Source organism: Gadus macrocephalus, chromosome 12 (genome assembly GCF_031168955.1).
Source record: "Gadus macrocephalus chromosome 12, ASM3116895v1".
Classification (NCBI taxonomy): domain Eukaryota; kingdom Metazoa; phylum Chordata; class Actinopteri; order Gadiformes; family Gadidae; genus Gadus; species Gadus macrocephalus.
Window position 1 is genome coordinate 6,214,730 of NC_082393.1, and position 17,500 is coordinate 6,232,229.

Sequence of the window (17,500 nt, forward strand, 5' to 3'; positions counted from 1 at the left end):
GTCTATCTCTCTATCGAGCTGTCTATCTCTTTATCGAGCTGCCTCAATGAAATACAGGATGATAGCAACACAGTCAATTATAGAAATTTATGCTTTAAAGCTTTTGCCCTAACACATCAATTTCCGCATCAATTTCCGCATCAATTTCCACATCAATTTCCGCATCAATTTTCCGCATCAATATGTCTTAAGAACCCTTTTTTTTTCTTCAATATTACATCACAAAAAATAGTTTTTGGTTCTCTGGTTTGTAAACAATGGAAAACGTGTGTTGGACAAAAGTCTTAATAATTAATAGAATATACAAGTGGAAGAAAGAGTAGACGGATGGATACAGAAGCTTTCAGTGGAGGAGACGGCCAGCATCCTTGTGGGGTTGTCTCTGTCAGGATACATACTGAAGAACAACTGGAGAACAACACCAAATCATTCATACTTCCATCTGGAAGCTTACGGGGAGCTAGCTACTCCTAATGTTCTCTAATTAGTGAGCAGCAGTGGAGGACTGTAGTGGCAACAGGTTATTATGGGCTGTTAAATCTTCTGTGAGTAACAAAGCCTAACACTTATTAACCCCTAAGTCATGAACTGGAGATTTCTTGTTTATTAGAAATGTGGCGTACTTTATGGACTGATGAAATAGCTCAATCAAATTATATCGGCCCTGATTCCGTGCCACTTGGGGCAGGCCATACACTTTAACTACAACTATGGATCATACACGGCGGCGCCAAATTGGGGCCAATATCGTTATTGATTTAATCAGTTACAGTTCATTACAATTAAAAAAAATTTGCACTCAAAATATATCTGGTTGTTTTATTGCTCTATGATCTTATACAGAGCCGTTTTTTTGTGTTTACATTTGTTTATTAGTTTGAGTTTTTAATTTCAGGCCATTCAAAAATGTTTTGGGGTCTGAGATTGGCACTCACTGCTCCAATGTGCACTGAAATAAATGTCCACTTCCAACCTAGGATTCTCATTAACAGGAAATAAACTTGTGATATTATGACAGGTACAGTACACATAGTGAACTTACGCTGCAGAGCACAACGATGACGAACATGCAGGTGACTTTGGAGATCTTGAAGCAGCACCTGAAAGAGAACAACCGAAGTGAGGAAACAACATACTCGTGCAGTTCTCATTTGAACCTGTAGTGGCGCCAATGGGTCCGATGTACACATGTCATGAAAAATGAACATCTAATGCTAACCACATTGATGTTAGGAGGAGAATGTACAAAATAATTATTAAAAAAAATGTTTAGATCAAACCTTATTCATTTAAGCTGACTTTCTAGACAACCGTTGTTGTAAAAAATTACAACAATCTTGTCAATATAAATTATGTTGTGCATCCCGTAACATTTAATGGTGACATGTTATACCACCAGGTGTGACTGTGATAGGCCGTAACAAGCCGTTTAGAAAATCTGCCTCTTCTGAAATCGTAGCATGTCCACCCTACTATGACGAATAGATTAGCAAGGTTTGCTACAGTCCACTGGGTAAGCTGGTAGACTGATCTATCCAGCACACATCTAGGTGGACACGCCCACCTGTGATGTCACAAGAGGCAGATTTTCAAAACGGCTTGTAGCGGCTAATCCCACTCGCACCTGGCGGTATAATATGTCACCAGGCGCGCGCCGTCTCACTTGACGTTGCTGATGAGTTTGAGGTTGAGGCTGAAGTCCAGCGGGTCGTGTTTCTCCGAGGAGGCTGACCGCGACAGGGACAGGCTGTTGACCTCGCTGCCGAGGCGGAAGCGCTTCTCCACGTCCACGCCGCTGGCCTCCCACGCCTCCCCCGCGTAGTCGGGGTCGTGGACGGTCATGTAGGTCATACTGAGGAAACACACCGAGAACAACCGTCCATGACTGACCAAAAAAAAATCCAACAACCGGCCTGAACCCTGCCCAGTGGAAGACAAGCAACTTTCAACATTGTATTTAGTGTTAACATTTTAATGTTTGTTGAGGATTAGGTTCAATCTTTTCTTCTTTTTTTTCTCGACGTTGTCAAAGGTCGTGGTCTTAAGGGTTTTGAATGTTGGTAAAATAATATTAATAACAGACGACATCCCATAATACGAGGTTGACCTTATGAGTTGGAGATTGCATTGAATCAGTCAATTTGTCTTGCTGTAATCATTCAATTTCCATCCATATCCAACACAAGTATAATCTAATATTTAATCTCTCGTCATCCGAAAAGATAATAAAGCTAACAATTGGATGTTTGTTTGTTTTTCATGTTTTGAAGTGGACAGAAAATTGCATAATGTAAAATGTTTTGTTCGGTTACTCACCTCTCATCCTGAGAGAATCTCAGCAGCGGGGATCTCTCTGTGATGTTGCCCTGGTTTGATTTCCCTTTGAGGATATTCACCACGCTGAAACTGTGTCTGAGAACAACACAAAGTTACAGAGCCAAGTTAAAACCAGACCTAAGACCACTTAAAACAACAATCACAAATACGACAGTAGCGGCATCTTTGTTTGGGGAAATAGTAGGTCACTCAGCTGCCAGGATGGAGGTCAGAGACACACGATGGGGCGGGTGAGGAGGTGTGGGCAGGGAGGGGGGGGGGGGGGGGGCAGGGGGGGGGGCAGCAGGTTAAGCCACACTGGGTGGTGACAGGCAACACACATTCACACATCCATTTGTACACACATGCTCACACGTCTACATTCAAACACACACACACACACACACACACACACACACACACACACACACACACACACACACACACACACACACACACACACACACACACACACACACACACACACACACACACACACACACACACACACACACACAGGCATAAAACATTGATGTAAATACAAACTTCTAGTCATTGTCAGTGTACTATCTCTCTCTCTCTCTCTCTCTCTCTCTTTGTGTCTCTCTCTATCTCTCTCTCTCTCTCTCTCTCTCTCTTTGTGTCTCTCTTTGTGTCTCTCTCTCTCTCTCTCTCTCTCTCTTTCTCTTTCTCTCTCTCTTTGTGTGTGTCTCTCTCTCTCTCTCTCTCTCTCTCTCTCTCTCTTTGTGTGTCTCTCTCTCTCTCTCTCTCTCTCTCTCTCTCTCTCTCTCTCTCTCTTTGTGTCTCTCTCTCTCTCTCTCTCTCTTTCTCTTTCACTATCTCTCTCTCTCTCTGTCTCGCTTTCTCTCCATCACTAGTAAACTGTCTGATGTTGTCCTTGAAGAGATTAGCAGAGAGTTGTCAGCAAACCAGTAGATCAAATGCTGCTCATCACAAGCTTCATAGGTCTGTCCGCCCTCCCCTCCCCTCCCTCCCTCCCTCCCTCCCTCCCTCCCTCCCTCCCTGTCTCCGTCTGTTCCCTACCTGTCTGTCTATCTGACTGGGTGTTCCTTTTTCCGTCTGATGGACTCCTTCTCTGTCCGTCTTTGTGAGTTGGCTCTCCCTTTCTGTGTTTTGTTTGTATCTTTCCGTCTGTCTCTCTGTTCGTCTGTCTGTTCGTCTGTCTGTCTGTTCGTCTGTCTGTCTGTCTGTCTGTCTGTCTGTCTGTCTGTCTGTCTGTCTGTTCATCTGTCTGTCTGTCTGTCTGTCTGTCTGTCTGTCTGTCTGTCTGTTTGTCTGTCTATCTGGTCAGCTGCTCTGTGCCGTGTGTAAAGTCTAGATCTGCACAGGGGAAATGTTCAACACCACGATGGACAATGATGGTTTTATTGCTCAGCGTTTCATGTGAAACATTAGTTAAACAAGCCACTGAGACCACAGGCTGCGGAAGAGGATACAAAGACCACTATTGTCACTTCACTTTGTGTGCTTCAGAGCAACGAATCAGAAAATGATTTCGGAGATTAAACCCAATAACGTCACAAACCACGGGGCACCAGATTATCACCCATTCACTCAGATATTCACACAAATATGTGTACCAAATAATAACATTCTCTCATACTTCCAGTCACAAGAAGTGGAAAAACACACATAAGCCCTTGTAACCATAAACTGAGTGGAATACTTAATCCCAGATGGGAAATTCCAGTGTCACAGCAGAAAGTACAGGACAGTCATCTGAATTGCAAAGAGATTTAGGAGACATATTATACCACCAGGCGTTAGTGAGAATAGCCGTTTACAAGCCGTTTTGAAAATGTGCCTCTTCTGACATCACAAGTGGCCGTGTTCCACTAGATATGTTTTGGGTAGATCAGTCTACCAGCCTACCCAGTGGCCTGTAGCAAACGTCGCTCATCTATCCATCATACATGCGATGTCAGAAGAGGCAGATCTTCCAAACGCCTTTTAGCGGCTAGCCCCGCTCACACCTGGTGGTATAGTACGTCACCTTTAAATATGACTCAAAGCTCAGGACACCCAGAAAACCCATCAATCCATGCAGTGCCCATAGGGGAGAACGGTAAGTAAGGGGGGGCGTACCCGTCTTCCTGCCGGGCGGTGCCGAAGCCGTCTACGTGGATGGCGCAGGACCCGGGCTCGGGTGCGGCGTTCCCCTGGAGCTTCTGGGACTCGCGGCGCTCCGAGAAGCCCTCCAGGAGCCGCAGCTCGCCGAAGTCCCCCCCCGCCGCCCCCCCGCCGCCGCGGGCCCCGTGGCCCTGGCCCGCCCCGGGGGTCATCTCCAGCTCCAGGTTGCTGGTGTTCTCCAGGTACACCATGGCTCCTTCCTGGGGCGGGGATAAACCGGGCGTTCTGATTGGTCGTCGTGAGATAGACAGGAAGGTATGGGACGAGCTCTACCAATTAGCATGTTTTAACATTTTTAAATGTTCTTTATTGAAATGAAATACAGAAACAAATACTTGTTATACAAGGACAGAATGGAGGGGACTGGAAAATCTAAATTCATGTTATGGGGCCGGGGAGGTTGGGCCCTTACAGAAGGCTAAGCCAAAGTTTAAGTTAAGCCTTCAGCACACACGCAGACACAGGGGTCTTTCATTGCTGTCTTTTTGTATGTTAAGAGAAAGGCTGCAAGGAGCCAACTGATTTGGTTGCTCGCACTACATCATAAAACCAGATACGAATGCGGGACTGCGGACAAGAAGAGATGTGCATTGTTTAACACGAGGACGATGACTTTGTATCTGATATTATCAGTGATTGGAAGGCTGAGCCCTGCCCGCTCAGATCACCATAATGGAGAAGACACAGTGATGTCTACGTCATGTCATCATTAAGAAAGAGAAACTAAGACACACAGCGTCTCATTGGAGTGCCTTTAAGTGCTAATCAGCTAGCTTCATTAGCTTAAGTATTCTGTAAGTGTCTGTGTGAGTGTGTGTGAGTGTACGCGTGCCTGCATGTGTGAGTGAGTGCATATGTGCGTACGTGTGTATGTGTGTATCTGTGTGTGACTGTGTGTGCATTTGAGTGAGTGTGTGTCTCTGTGAGTGAGTGTGTCTTTGTGTATATGTGAGTGAATATGTGTGTCTGTGTATTCTGTATCTGAGTGAATGTGTGTGTGTGTGTGTGTGTGTGTGTGTGTGTGTGTGTGTGTGTGTGTGAGAGAGTTAGTGAGTGTGCGATCTGTCAGGAGGTGCACGAGAGGCACGTTACAGGGCTTAGCTGAATAACTTTAGCTCAGCTGCTAGAAATGATGTGATCCCGCCTGATCTCCAGTTCTGCAACGTAGTGACAATACTACTTATTTTTGCTAGATTTGTTCAGGAAATTCGATGTAAAAAAATATGATTATCTGAATAAGTTATAAATAAAAACAAATTTAAAAAGAAAAAAAGGTCCTGACTCAAAAAATCAATCTCTCGGCTGCATCTCTTTATGCTGTCTTTCTTTTTACTGTCTCTTTCTTTATACAGGTCCTGTCTCCACGGTCTTCCTCTCTATACGGTCTCTCTCTCTCTCTACGTTCTTCCTCTCTATACTGTCCCTCTCTATACGGTCTTCCTCTCTATACTGTCTCTCTCTACTGTGTACCTCTGCACTCTCATCCTCAAATCGAATCATTTATTTTTTTAATTCAACAAGACACGGTTTCGAACTGAAGGGTTTTGAATCAGTGATTCGCAAGCAGGGGGTGTGTGTGTGTGTTTTTGTGTGTGTGTGTGTGTGTGTGTGGGGGGGGGGGGGGGGGGGGGGGTTGGGGTGGTTGTTGTTGGTCTTTGATAATATCTGTGAACTATTCAATTATCTTGGTGGAAATGAGCATGTCATCACCCGATTTCACCCTATGTTGACGGTCACTTTCTAATGTTTGTGGCCGAGTTATTGGCAGGAGTTATGACCGAGAAATTAGGCAAACAAGAAGGGAGCTTATGACATCGCATCACAGTGTATCTCTATTTACATTCACATTTTGTCATTTAAGAAACGATGGCATTTAGCATTGACAGACGTTTTTTTTACTAAAGTTTGTCAAACTTTGTTAATATTAGACAGGTTTTCTGGTGTAAAATCACGTTGGATAAGATTAGGGAATTATAATTCAAATATTGATCCAATGTAACCAAGGTTACCAAATAACCTGATCCAACAATTATTTATGTAGAAAGTATAGAAAGAAATTGAAAAACAAACAGCTGGACTGCATGCAAAGTGGATTTCTAGTGAACTAGAAATGATAGACATACACAGAAAGAGAAACATAGAATCATACCTTGTCTGTGTTTTTGAAGTCGAATATTATTATGGGATGTGATGAGGTACAAACGAGGAAGATGATGATGGTGATGTCGAAGGTAAAAAAAAAAGGATCTTGGTTTTAAAAAAAAAGAAGGTTTAAATAAAAAAATACTAATAATAACGTGAAGGAGGGTTACCGCCTGGTATGTAGTCCGAATTTGGAGGCTTGAGTTAGTCCATGAGCCTTGGCGGCTGTGTGGAGGTCTTGGAGAAGGCCTATAGGTGGTCTGAAGTGGGGACGGAGGCCTTGTGTGGGTCTCCTGCTGCTGCTCGTTCTCAGAGACTTAAGGAACCAGCTCCTCGGCCGTATATCTGGAGGAACAGCAGGTCAGTGGCCTGGAGGAGAGCCAGTGCAGGGAGGTGGGAGAGAGAGGGCTTCAGTGGTGGAATAGGCAGCAGGCTTGTTTCACATCCTCTCCTGAATCTTAGAAAGAAACCCCAAGCCTCCCCCTCCTCTTTCCTCCTCCCTCCTCCTTCCTCTCCTCCTCCCGCAACAAAACATGAACGAGCATGAATATGAGTGTGTGAACATAAACTGTTCACGAACGGCTTCGCTAGGGCAACGGAGTGGCAGGTCATGTTATTAACAAACCAAATCCGTCACATGACATTGTGAAGGTTTAGGGTGTTGCGGGGTCAGACAGGTCGAAGGTCAGGGCTTAAGTCTTTTTTTTTTTTTTTTTTTTAATCAGATTGAGATGCTGAGTTGCCCGGACAGTGTTTGTGTTTGAATATTTATAATATTTATGTCCAAACAGATATCTTCTGCTTCCATTTTCTATACGGTTTCGCATCGCCAAGAATTTGAACCAACATAGGCAACAACCAAATGTTGTTGCCTAAAACAATGGAGCTCAACCAGTCCAGTCTGTTGGCGTATGCTCATCTTCCCCTACTCATGAAGAGCAGAAAGCAGAGACAATCGTTTCTATTGAGGTGCTCAGGTCACCTGCTGGCCAGCTGTACTTACAACAATGTGGGCTGGGGTTCGAAAAGGGCTTGTGGCGTCACATGGACGACCAACAGATAGTGTGATGCGGTGCCAGGGGGCTCCAACAACCTCTGAAGAAGAAAGAGAGAATTCTGGTTTAAAGGCTTAGTGCGGTTTAACACAAATACCCCATACAAATTATTTGTCAATGGATAAAAGTGCTCACATTATTGAAAATGTAAAAGACTAGATCAGAACACCCTTGATAAAGAGAGTAAATCACACTTTTATGTAATAATAATAATAACACATTTTATTTATAATGCACTTTATATTCAAGAATCTCCTGGATGTACCTGGATGATAAAATGTAAAATAGAAATAGTGTGTTGGTACATTTTGTCCATTGACATTTTTTGGTTCGCAAAGTAATATAGAAAAAATTAAAATAACCAACCATCTAAAAAAGCGATCTTGAGTGCCGTTCAGCCGATTGGCTACAACAGCTTGAAACAGATTTATTCATCAATATATGGATACTGCCTCAGGTGTGTGTGACCAGCAGCATCAGAGAATGAGACCTCGTGACGTGGGGAAGAGATGAACATCGAGGCTTGAGTGGAGAAGATCACAAGGCGGCCAGGCGCAGCGGGACGATGAACGGGGACGGTGCGCTTTATGGCCCCCCCCCCCCCCCCGAATTCCCCCTACCAGCCCCCTGCGCTGAATTGTTGAGGGGGGGGGGGGGAGCATACGTGGCCGTGTGCGACTCCTAACACTATGGGCTGGTGGATAATTCAATATTTATTTATTTTTATTGCCACGGGCCCACCCTCTGCCTTGGGCCCCCCCACAACTGTCTCACTTTCCCCCGTAGTCCGTCGGCCCTGCACACAAATATTGGAATGTCCAAAATCTTTTAAATTAAATAGTTACGTAACATTTCCTAGAAGGAGAGGGTTGGTAGGGACTAAGCCTCCCTCCCAGACCAGACTGTAGCCTACTGGAATCACCTGACTCTCACCATAGTGTACTTTGCCATTATAACGGACGTGTATGTGTGTGTGTGTGTGTGTGTGTGTGTGTGTGTGTGTGTGTGTGTGAGAGGGGGGGGGGGGGGGGGTGGGACAGAGCTTAGTCTCCCAAGAATGCTTACGATTGTTAAGCCAAATTAAACTGTCCTGTTATATTTCCCTCTCCCTTGCTCAACCGTGTGTGAGGAGATCTTTGAACCACTCTGCTGGTGAAAAGACACCACCATAGGCCTATTAGGCGCGGCTGGTATTACACACTCGGAGGAATGCGTGTCCAAGCTCCAGCACGAGACCCAGAGTACCAGGAGATCTGAGCCCAGGGTGACGTACCGACATCAGGTTCTCCCCCTTCAGCACGTGAGGGGCCCTGCGAACACTAACGATACACTGGAAACCCACTGGAGCGATCCGGTTCGCACGCCGACAGATTGGCGCGCTATGCGCTTAACGCTTGGTTTCTGTAATTCCACATAACAAACACAGATGTAACAGGATCGGCTAATTTAGGGCATTCATCCATGATTATGGTGGTTATATTGCCACAAATGGACATTTAAGAGTGTTTCAGGGAGCAGAAATAAGTATTCGGAGGAAAACAAAAACCCAAAGTAGAAAGCAAGACAGGCCTGCCGACTGAAATAAACCTGTGACCCAATTGTCGAACACACGAGCACGCATTTTAACAGTCAGGCCAAGCTTAATCCACACGTAACATATACTCAAGGAGATACATTGCGGATTTCCATCCCATTTAAAAATGATAGGCCGAGGCATTAATGTGATCCATAAAGCAGGCTAAACGTTTTTGTAATATAAGGAATTCTTGAACCCACCTGGGCAGTTTGAAGACATCAAGAAATACAAACGAACACAGTTCATGTTCTTTTAATTTAAATTTATTCACAGAAACATATTAACATTGATTACACCGGAATGAGCTTTGTTTTTCTCGTGAATACATGGCACAATCATATTATATATACATTCGTCATGGAGACAGTGCACATAGGTAATGAGGGCGGTCGATGGTGGGTACAGGATTTGTAAAAGAACCCGCTAGTCAGTTCTGAAGGACAAAACAAACCCCTTTATCGTCGTTAAAAAAAAAAAAGGAACTCTATAAAGAGACCCCCGCCATGAACGTAATCGATAACTCTACTTATATTTGTCTTAATCACACGTTGATTTCTATGTACAGACTAGGAGCCAGTGAGAGGGCTAGCGCAGTTCTTGGCGTGAGTTTCTATGCTATTTTAAACTCTAATATACATAATTTTTCAGAAAACACAACAATAACATCATCATCATCATCCTCGTCATCTTCATCATTCATCCTCGTGGCGGCTCCAAGAACTTCATAAAGTCTCCAACATCTCCACTTCCTGTTCAACTTCCTGTCCAACATCCTGTTGCGGCTCAGAGTGCCCTCAGAGGGGGGCTGATTGCACATGTTTCTTCTCCACCCCCCCCCTCTTTGCTCGCTTGGTTTACACCACGTGTACGACAAACGTGTTTACATACATAACTACATACTTCAGATCTTATAAACATGGCTGCCCTCCACCTCAGACGCCGAGGGGGGGGGCTCAGTGGCCTGTCAGGTAGTCCTGCGTGGAGTCGGACGCGAAGGAGTCGGCGTCCTCGTTGTCCGAGTCCTCGCTGCTGTCGTCGGCCGCCGGCTCGCCCGACAGCGCGATGCGGGCGTAGTCGTCCGTGTCGATGGACTTGCAGAAGTGGATGGCGTACTTGAGCTTCTCCTCCAGCACCTGCCGGCACGAGTAGCGGGGAAGCTTCAGCAGGAAGAAGCAGGTGTACGACTCCGGGAGGAAGTGGTCCGGGGGGTTGTACTTGTCCAGCACCTAAGGGGGTGGGGGGGGGGGGGGGAGAACCAATCACGACACAAGCAGAAGACAGGTCCGTCAGGCAAGGGAAGACTTTATAAGAGTTCTAACGTCAACCAACAATTCTGGCTACAACCTCCCCCCCCCGCTTGGTGGGGGAGAGAGCGAAAGCCTGGACAGCATCATAGCCCCTAAATGGAAAAAAGACTGTTGTTGGGTTTTTCTTTTATAACACCTGTGATGGCCAACTCAGCCCAGGTGATGCCTACTGACTGGCGGTGCTGCTTCAGGACGGTCCCTGTAGTTTGACGTAACATGTGCTTGCCCTTTAAAGAGCAGAGGCTGACATTTCACACCCTGAAAGTAGGGAGTCCTGCTCTGGATTTGGGCTCCGCCATCTGGAGGTTATGCTAATTGGCGGCCAGAGGTGGTGAGTGATATTAGGCTGGGCTAAGGGAGAAGCTGGAGTTACAACACGGCAGTGCCTCCGATATCCTGGACCTGGAGCCGTCCAGTGGTTAAAGGACAAAACCCTGAATCCAACGTTAGGAATGGCGCCCCCTCTGGTCAAGTGACCCGGGAGTAACCGCAAGGTTGCTAGTTTGATCCCCGGCTCCTCCTAGCTGAGCGTCGAGGTGTCCCTGAGCAAGGCATCAAACCCTAACTGCTCCCGACATGCTGGCTGTCGCCTTACATGGTGTAAGGCGACAGCCGTCACCGTCGGTGTGTGAATGTGTGCATGAATGCTGAACTTGGGTGGCCCCTACAAAAAAGCGCTTTATAAATGCAGTCCATTTACCATTTTCAAAACCATCCAAAACCTTTTGGAACAGACCTTGATAACGGCACTTTCCTTTGTGTTTCGATGCAAGAGACGACTCCTCATAATACGACCGTAGGCATTTGGGCCAATTATCTTAGTGATAAGTGTTTGACCTGCAGGGATCGTCACGGAAGATAACCGGAAAGCTTTTAAAAGTGTTGCAACCCAAACCCAGACAAAACCCGGACAACGTCCACCGGTGGCTCACCTGTACAACAAAGTCCCGTCCCCGGAAGTCTGCGATGGTGCGGGGCAGGCGCGTGCGTCCCCAGACGAACCGGAGGAACAGCGAGCGCTCCGTGGTGGAGAAGGACTCCATCACCTCCCAGAACCAGTGGATGAGCGGGGACGTGGGCTCCACGCCCTTGTAGGTGGCCACCGACTTGAGCAGGTGGAGGGGGATGTCCGGGCTGCCACACACCTGAGGGGGAGGGGGGAGGTGGGTGGGGGGGCAAGAGAGAAGGTGGGGGACATGAGAGGGGAGTATGGGGGGAGAGGATGGGTAAGGGGAGAGGGAGGATTAAGGGAGGGTGGGTGTTGTACGGGGGAGAGAGGTGGATGAGAGAGGGTGTAGAAGAGGATAGGGTAAATAAGGGTGATAAGGGTGGGGGTAGAGAGGAGGGTGAGGTAGGGCAGAGAGTGGGGGAGCGAGTGGTTTGGTAGATGAGAGTGTGTGGGGGGGGGGGGTGGGGGGGGGTGTAGAAGAGAAGAGGGAGGAGAAAGGTAAAGGGGGTGTGGTAGGGGAGAGAGTGGGTGGGGTAGTGGAAAGAGCGGTAGATCAGAGGGTGGGGGGGTAGGAGAACAGGGTGAGTTAGGGGAGAGGGTGGGGGGGTAGGAGAACAGGGTGAGTTAGGGGAGAGGGTGGGGGGGTAGGAGAACAGGGTGAGTTAGGGGAGAGGGTGGGGGGGTAGGAGAACAGGGTGAGTTAGGGGAGAGGGTGGGGGGGTAGGAGAACAGGGTGAGTTAGGGGAGAGGGTGGGGGGGGTAGGAGAACAGGGTGAGTTAGGGGAGAGGGTGGGGGGGGTAGGAGAACAGGGTGAGTTAGGGGAGAGGGTGGGGGGGGTAGGAGAACAGGGTGAGTTAGGGGAGAGGGTGGGGGGGTAGGAGAACAGGGTGAGTTAGGGGAGAGGGTGGGGGGGTAGGAGAACAGGGTGAGTTAGGGGAGAGGGTGGGGGGGTAGGAGAACAGGGTGAGTTAGGGGAGAGGGTGGGGGGGTAGGAGAACAGGGTGAGTTAGGGGAGAGGGTGGGGGGGGTAGGAGAACAGGGTGAGTTAGGGGAGAGGGTGGGGGGGTAGGAGAACAGGGTGAGTTAAGAGCAAAAGGTACGAGAAATGGACACAGCTGATACTATGGAAGCATTGAACACGTGAGAGAGCTTGGAGGCCTTCACGCAGAAAACAAACAAACACACACAGACAAACAAACTGTGTTTACCATGGTCTCCAGTTCATAGCCGGTGAAGAGAGAGAGGAGGGGTACAGGCACGACCCGCGCCATCCCCTCCCGCACCGCCGACACCTGCTCGTCAAACTCATGGAGTCTGGAGGAGGAGGAGGAGGAGGAGGAGGAGGAGGAGAAAGGAGGGTTGGAGAGGAGTGGAGAGGAGAAAGGAAGTACAGGGTTGGGAAGAGAAGGAGAGAAGAGGAGGGAGGGGGACAGAAGAAAGGGAGACATTTCATCAGGTCACATGGCAAATCAAAACCTCACCCAAACAACAACAACAACAACGTTTAAAAATGTGGGAGCGTCCCTCTGTATCCAACGAGTGTGTTATAGCTGACCGCTCCACCGACAGAGAACCTCCCAGGTGTATCCATGCCGACCAGGCCCCTCCCCCCTGCTCACCTGTAGTTGATGGCCAGGCGGACGTACTCGGCGCGGTTCTCCAGGGTGATGTGGGCGTGCTTGGAGCTGAGCTGGATGTCCTGCCCGCTGGCGTTGGGCACCGTGAAGGGCAGCGTCATGCCCTCAAACTCATCCGCCGTCGCCTCGTTGTCCCGGATGTACATCAGGCCCGGGATGAAGTCTTTGTCCACCTGCCGGGAACACACACACACACACACACACACACGCCAAGGGGTCAAGGGTCGTCATGGGAAACGCTTGCCTCATGGTTCGGGCCAAGATTGAGATTGTGAAATACATTTTTGCGGTATGGTATCCAATGAGATCACCAGATGCATGTAATTAGGGAACAGGCAGAGGTTAGGGTGACAATAAAGTTGAATCTAAATCTAAATCTATCTTAGGGGGCGTCTAGCTCTAGGATCCCCTACTGGTTGATCTTGTATGGGGGAGCAGCACACTAGCCACTGTAACCATAACACTATCCCTATAGAAAGATTTTAGTGTCAACATTGGCTATGCATCCTGTACAAACGGTGTGCGTGATTGTGTTGTGTTCTTGTTCTTGTGCCCGTGCGTGGCCTGCAGTCTGCTCCCTGAGGTGCACGCCTGCGCGGTCTTGTGCCGCGCTCCCGTCTCCTCAACCTTTCCAGCGTCTCAAGGCTACAGCGAGGAGACAGAGGGAGTCTTTGTGGAGCGGAGGAGCTCCTCCTCGCTTCCTGCGCTGTCGCCCAGGCTCATGATAGCAGCGTGCTCTGGGAGGTCTCCCCCGCGGCCCACACGCCGAGGGGAAAACTGGAGCACATGAGCCAGCTCAGAGCAACGCCTCCGCCACAAAAAGGCCTTCTACCCGAGGGAAGATGCGCAGTTCAGTGGGTCTGATTCCTAGAGCTTCACATCGCTCTGTTGTTTTATTGAAATGTTACTTTTTTTTATAGCATCAAATTTTGATGGTATGGTGAGATTGTCTCACATGTAAGTCACGCTGGATAAGAGCTTTGTCGGCTTAACGACGACGCGGTTCTAGGAAAGGGGCCATGGACCTCTGTAGGGGGGGGGGGGGGGGGGGGGGGGGGGGTCTCTGTGGGGCACTCTGGCAGTTTATTTACATTCAAATGACCTCAAAAACCGTGGTTTACTTTCCAGATTAATTATGAATTTGGATGTTGAAAGAGACACGCCGATATATGCCTTTGCTTGTCTTGCCCAGACTCAAGACAAACTTAATTCTGTTTTTCATCTCCAAATTCACCATTGCACCATTGGCCACTTCCATTGACGTGCAGAGTTACTGTAGCATAGCTCCTGTGCATGTGAGGGGAAAACACTTTTAATTTCCCCTCGAAAGACTTCCGATGCGTTCCGAATAGTCGCTTAATCATAACGTCTGCCATTACGATGTGCCTCCAAACACACAGATAATGTGCCACTATTTTTGGCACTGTGATTTAGACTACCGGTGAGGCGCAGCTCACGCAATTATACGATCACCTGCTCCCGGCTGGGAAGTCTCGGCGGAGGGCAGCCGGTGGGTGGTGCATCCCAGGTAGCCTAACAATCCCAGCGCTGAAAGTAGTGCCGGCTAATCTGTGTGCTTGAAGACAAACTACAATCTTGTTGAGGTAAAATGGGTACTGCAACCCAAATTCAAGAGTTGTCTCTGCCCACCCAAATCTGAAGACCTGAAGCTCACAGGGGTTGCCAGGTTGCGGAGCGAACACAAACCCAAGATGAGACAAGTGCAACAATGTTAGTTGATCAGCTACATTTGGATTTTTTCCTTTTTGCGAATTATAAACCAGCTAAGGTGGCATACGTCTTCGAATCTCTGCGTTCTCCAAGCAGTCTCCATCTTTGAATGCAGCTCCAAGATTTACCCGTGTTTGAGCATAGCTCTGGACATGGAGCCTTCTCAAAGGAGGACGAGGCTATTTAAGTTGGGTAAAATCTAGTACAATCTCAGTTGATCCAGTTAGTTTGCCTGCTTCCGTGGTTTCAGCACGATGTGTTTGTGTTCCAATTTGTTTGAATTAGAATGGTGGATCACAACACGCAGGAAAAGACAAAAACAAACGTTCCGACCCAGAACGGACATTTAAAGGAGATCCTACTGGCTGTAGCATCGCTGTCGGCGAGAACAGTATGTTTCCTTCCTCTCTGATGACACATCGTGGTCATTTTGAGATTCAGTACAGTACATTGGTTACAAATAGGTCCTTTAAAGAGTGCTTGATTCTGGGGCTATTCTGGTTTCTGGCACTCTGCGACCGTGAGTTTTGCTGCTGGTACTCAAAGAGCAGCTTTAGGTTGTAATCTGGCCAGGAATGTGTCCTCTACAGAATACCTCTTATTGAACAGATAAGGAGGCTTGAGCGCTTTCATAAAGTTATGTAAACACCTAAGCTGAGGGAGTTCACAGGGAAGGTGGGATTCCTATCCCAAAAAACGTTTTTTCCAAGTACCCTCAAATCCTAGTATTCAAGTAGTACTGTATAAAACCCAGTACCAAGTATCAAAGTGGTATAGCATCGATACTACTAATACTCCAATACTAATTAAGCAGTGAGTACATAATAATAACAACAGAGCAGAGAAGTTCTAAGCTTGTTGGGTGGGTACGGGTTTGGGGTGGCCTACCTCGCTGAGGTCTGCGATGGTGAGGTTCATCCCGGCCAGCTGTTTCCACACCGGCTCGGCCAGGTTCAGACTCAGGGGGCTGCCTGTGCGGATGGCGATGCCCAGGAGCACACCTGCACACACATTCATTAGCCATATTAAATACAGACCTTCATTAAGGAAAATTTAATTAGGAGACTCTTTTAAAGACATTCATTAAAGAAAGGTAATGAGGATATTCATCAGAGACATTCGTTCAATTATCCCCATGGTTCAGTCTCTTCCCTTGTTTTGCCTTCAATGTACGTAGTAAAGCTCGCTGCATAAGTCGCTCGCTGCACACTTCATGTATAACTAGCTAAACTTCATCTTATACTTCCAGTCCACTTCCGGTATAACTAGCTAAACTTCAGATTACACTTCCTGTCCACTTCCTGCATAGCGAACTACACTTCTTGTCCAATGTCCTGTGTAGCTGGCTAGACTTCCTGTCCACTTCCTGTGCAGCTAGAGCTAAACTTCTTGAACATTTCGTGTAGCTTGCTCCCCTTACTCTTCTTTTCAATGGGTTACTTCATCACTAGAATGGGGTCCGGTATAAAAGGTGCGCAGGCGTCAGATTCACAGATTTAAGGTTACCTAAGAAACGGAACATGTTCATGTGCAGCGGGGACTTGGCGGCGGGGTTGAGCAGGAAGCAGTCCCGGTTGGCGCCGGACTCGTCGCGTCCGTTGGGCGTGACGATGAGGAGCGGCGTGAGCCCGTTCTGCAGCTCCTCGCACATCTCGGCGATGGACTCGCTGTAGCCCCCGCCACAGTCGTCCACGGACTCACCTGGAGGGAGAGAGGGGAGGGCGGTGGAGAGGTGAGTGAGGGGATGAACAAGGGAGAAACTCAATTCTTAAAAATGCGTGCCCATAAAAACCCCTGCAGAATGCACAAGGATCCTCTCAAGTGTCCACTGCCAAACGGATTCGTTTGTTAAATATATAGTCACGAAACATAACGTGTGAAGGCAAAGTCTTTAAATAACACCAGACACATTCTGGTGTTCTGTGTGACCCTCGCAGCCTCACTGCTGATTCACCGCCACCGTGCACAGGAGGGACAATTTGAAGAGGGACAGTCAGGACCCCCGCCATCCCCGCCCGGGGGGGGGGACGGGGGGGGGGGACACCTACCCACGAACTTGACCTTCCAGACGCGGTGGGGCAGCAGCAGGCTGTCGGGACTGAAGGAGCTCATCTTGGAGCACATCTGACCAAACACCGACTTGGTGCCATCGGGGCCGGCCAGACCCCCTTTACTACGGGACCGCTTCACCTGCAGGGGGGGGGGGGGGGGGGGAGAGAGCGAACCGTGACTTGGGTGATCTATCGGCTCTCGCCCTTCAGGGAGGAGGAGGAGAGAAATAGAAAAGAGAAAAGGGGAGAAGAGAAGGGGAAAAAGGGGGGGGGGGGGGTTGATTTGTGATGTGGCTCTCTCACCCTCCGAGGGGAAGCAGTGGGAGGGGGAGAGAGGATAGAGGGAGGGAGGGAGGGAGGGGGAGAGACAGACACCTCAGGCAAGCCAGAAACATAAGAAATAAGAAAGGAGAAGGATAAAACGAAACACGGAAATAAAGAGAGTTGAAGAGAGAGCGAGGGAGAGTGAGGAGCGAGGGAAAGACGAGGCTGTGGATTAACTTCTGGGGGTGGAGGCTGCGTGCAGCACGATGGAGTGCAAAGCTGCTCGGGGGCGTGGGGAGGGGAGGAGGAGTGCAGTCCAG

At 48.3% G+C, this 17,500-nt stretch overlaps 2 protein-coding genes across 8 annotated transcripts in view; both read right to left on the bottom strand.

The window, feature by feature from the left end:
• Positions 1–7,091, bottom strand: part of oca2 (oculocutaneous albinism II) — a 44,894-nt gene extending 37,803 nt beyond the window's left edge. The window contains 6 exon segments of the mRNA XM_060067520.1: positions 336–408; positions 1,043–1,100; positions 1,664–1,852; positions 2,317–2,412; positions 4,423–4,667; positions 6,617–7,091. Of these exon segments, the coding sequence (XP_059923503.1) occupies positions 336–408; positions 1,043–1,100; positions 1,664–1,852; positions 2,317–2,412; positions 4,423–4,658 (652 nt within the window). The 5' untranslated portion in view covers positions 4,659–4,667; positions 6,617–7,091.
• A 2,385-nt stretch (positions 7,092–9,476) lies between these two features.
• Positions 9,477–17,500, bottom strand: part of herc2 (HECT and RLD domain containing E3 ubiquitin protein ligase 2) — a 69,342-nt gene continuing 61,318 nt past the window's right edge. For all 7 annotated transcript variants that reach the window (XM_060066252.1, XM_060066253.1, XM_060066251.1 and 4 more), the window contains 7 exons: positions 16,914–17,055; positions 16,372–16,566; positions 15,754–15,866; positions 13,117–13,307; positions 12,706–12,811; positions 11,480–11,692; positions 9,477–10,466 (listed from right to left, as the gene is read on the bottom strand). In XM_060066252.1, coding sequence (XP_059922235.1) covers positions 10,194–10,466; positions 11,480–11,692; positions 12,706–12,811; positions 13,117–13,307; positions 15,754–15,866; positions 16,372–16,566; positions 16,914–17,055 — 1,233 coding nt within the window. In that variant the 3' untranslated portion in view covers positions 9,477–10,193. The remainder of the gene's footprint in view (positions 10,467–11,479; positions 11,693–12,705; positions 12,812–13,116; positions 13,308–15,753; positions 15,867–16,371; positions 16,567–16,913; positions 17,056–17,500) is intronic.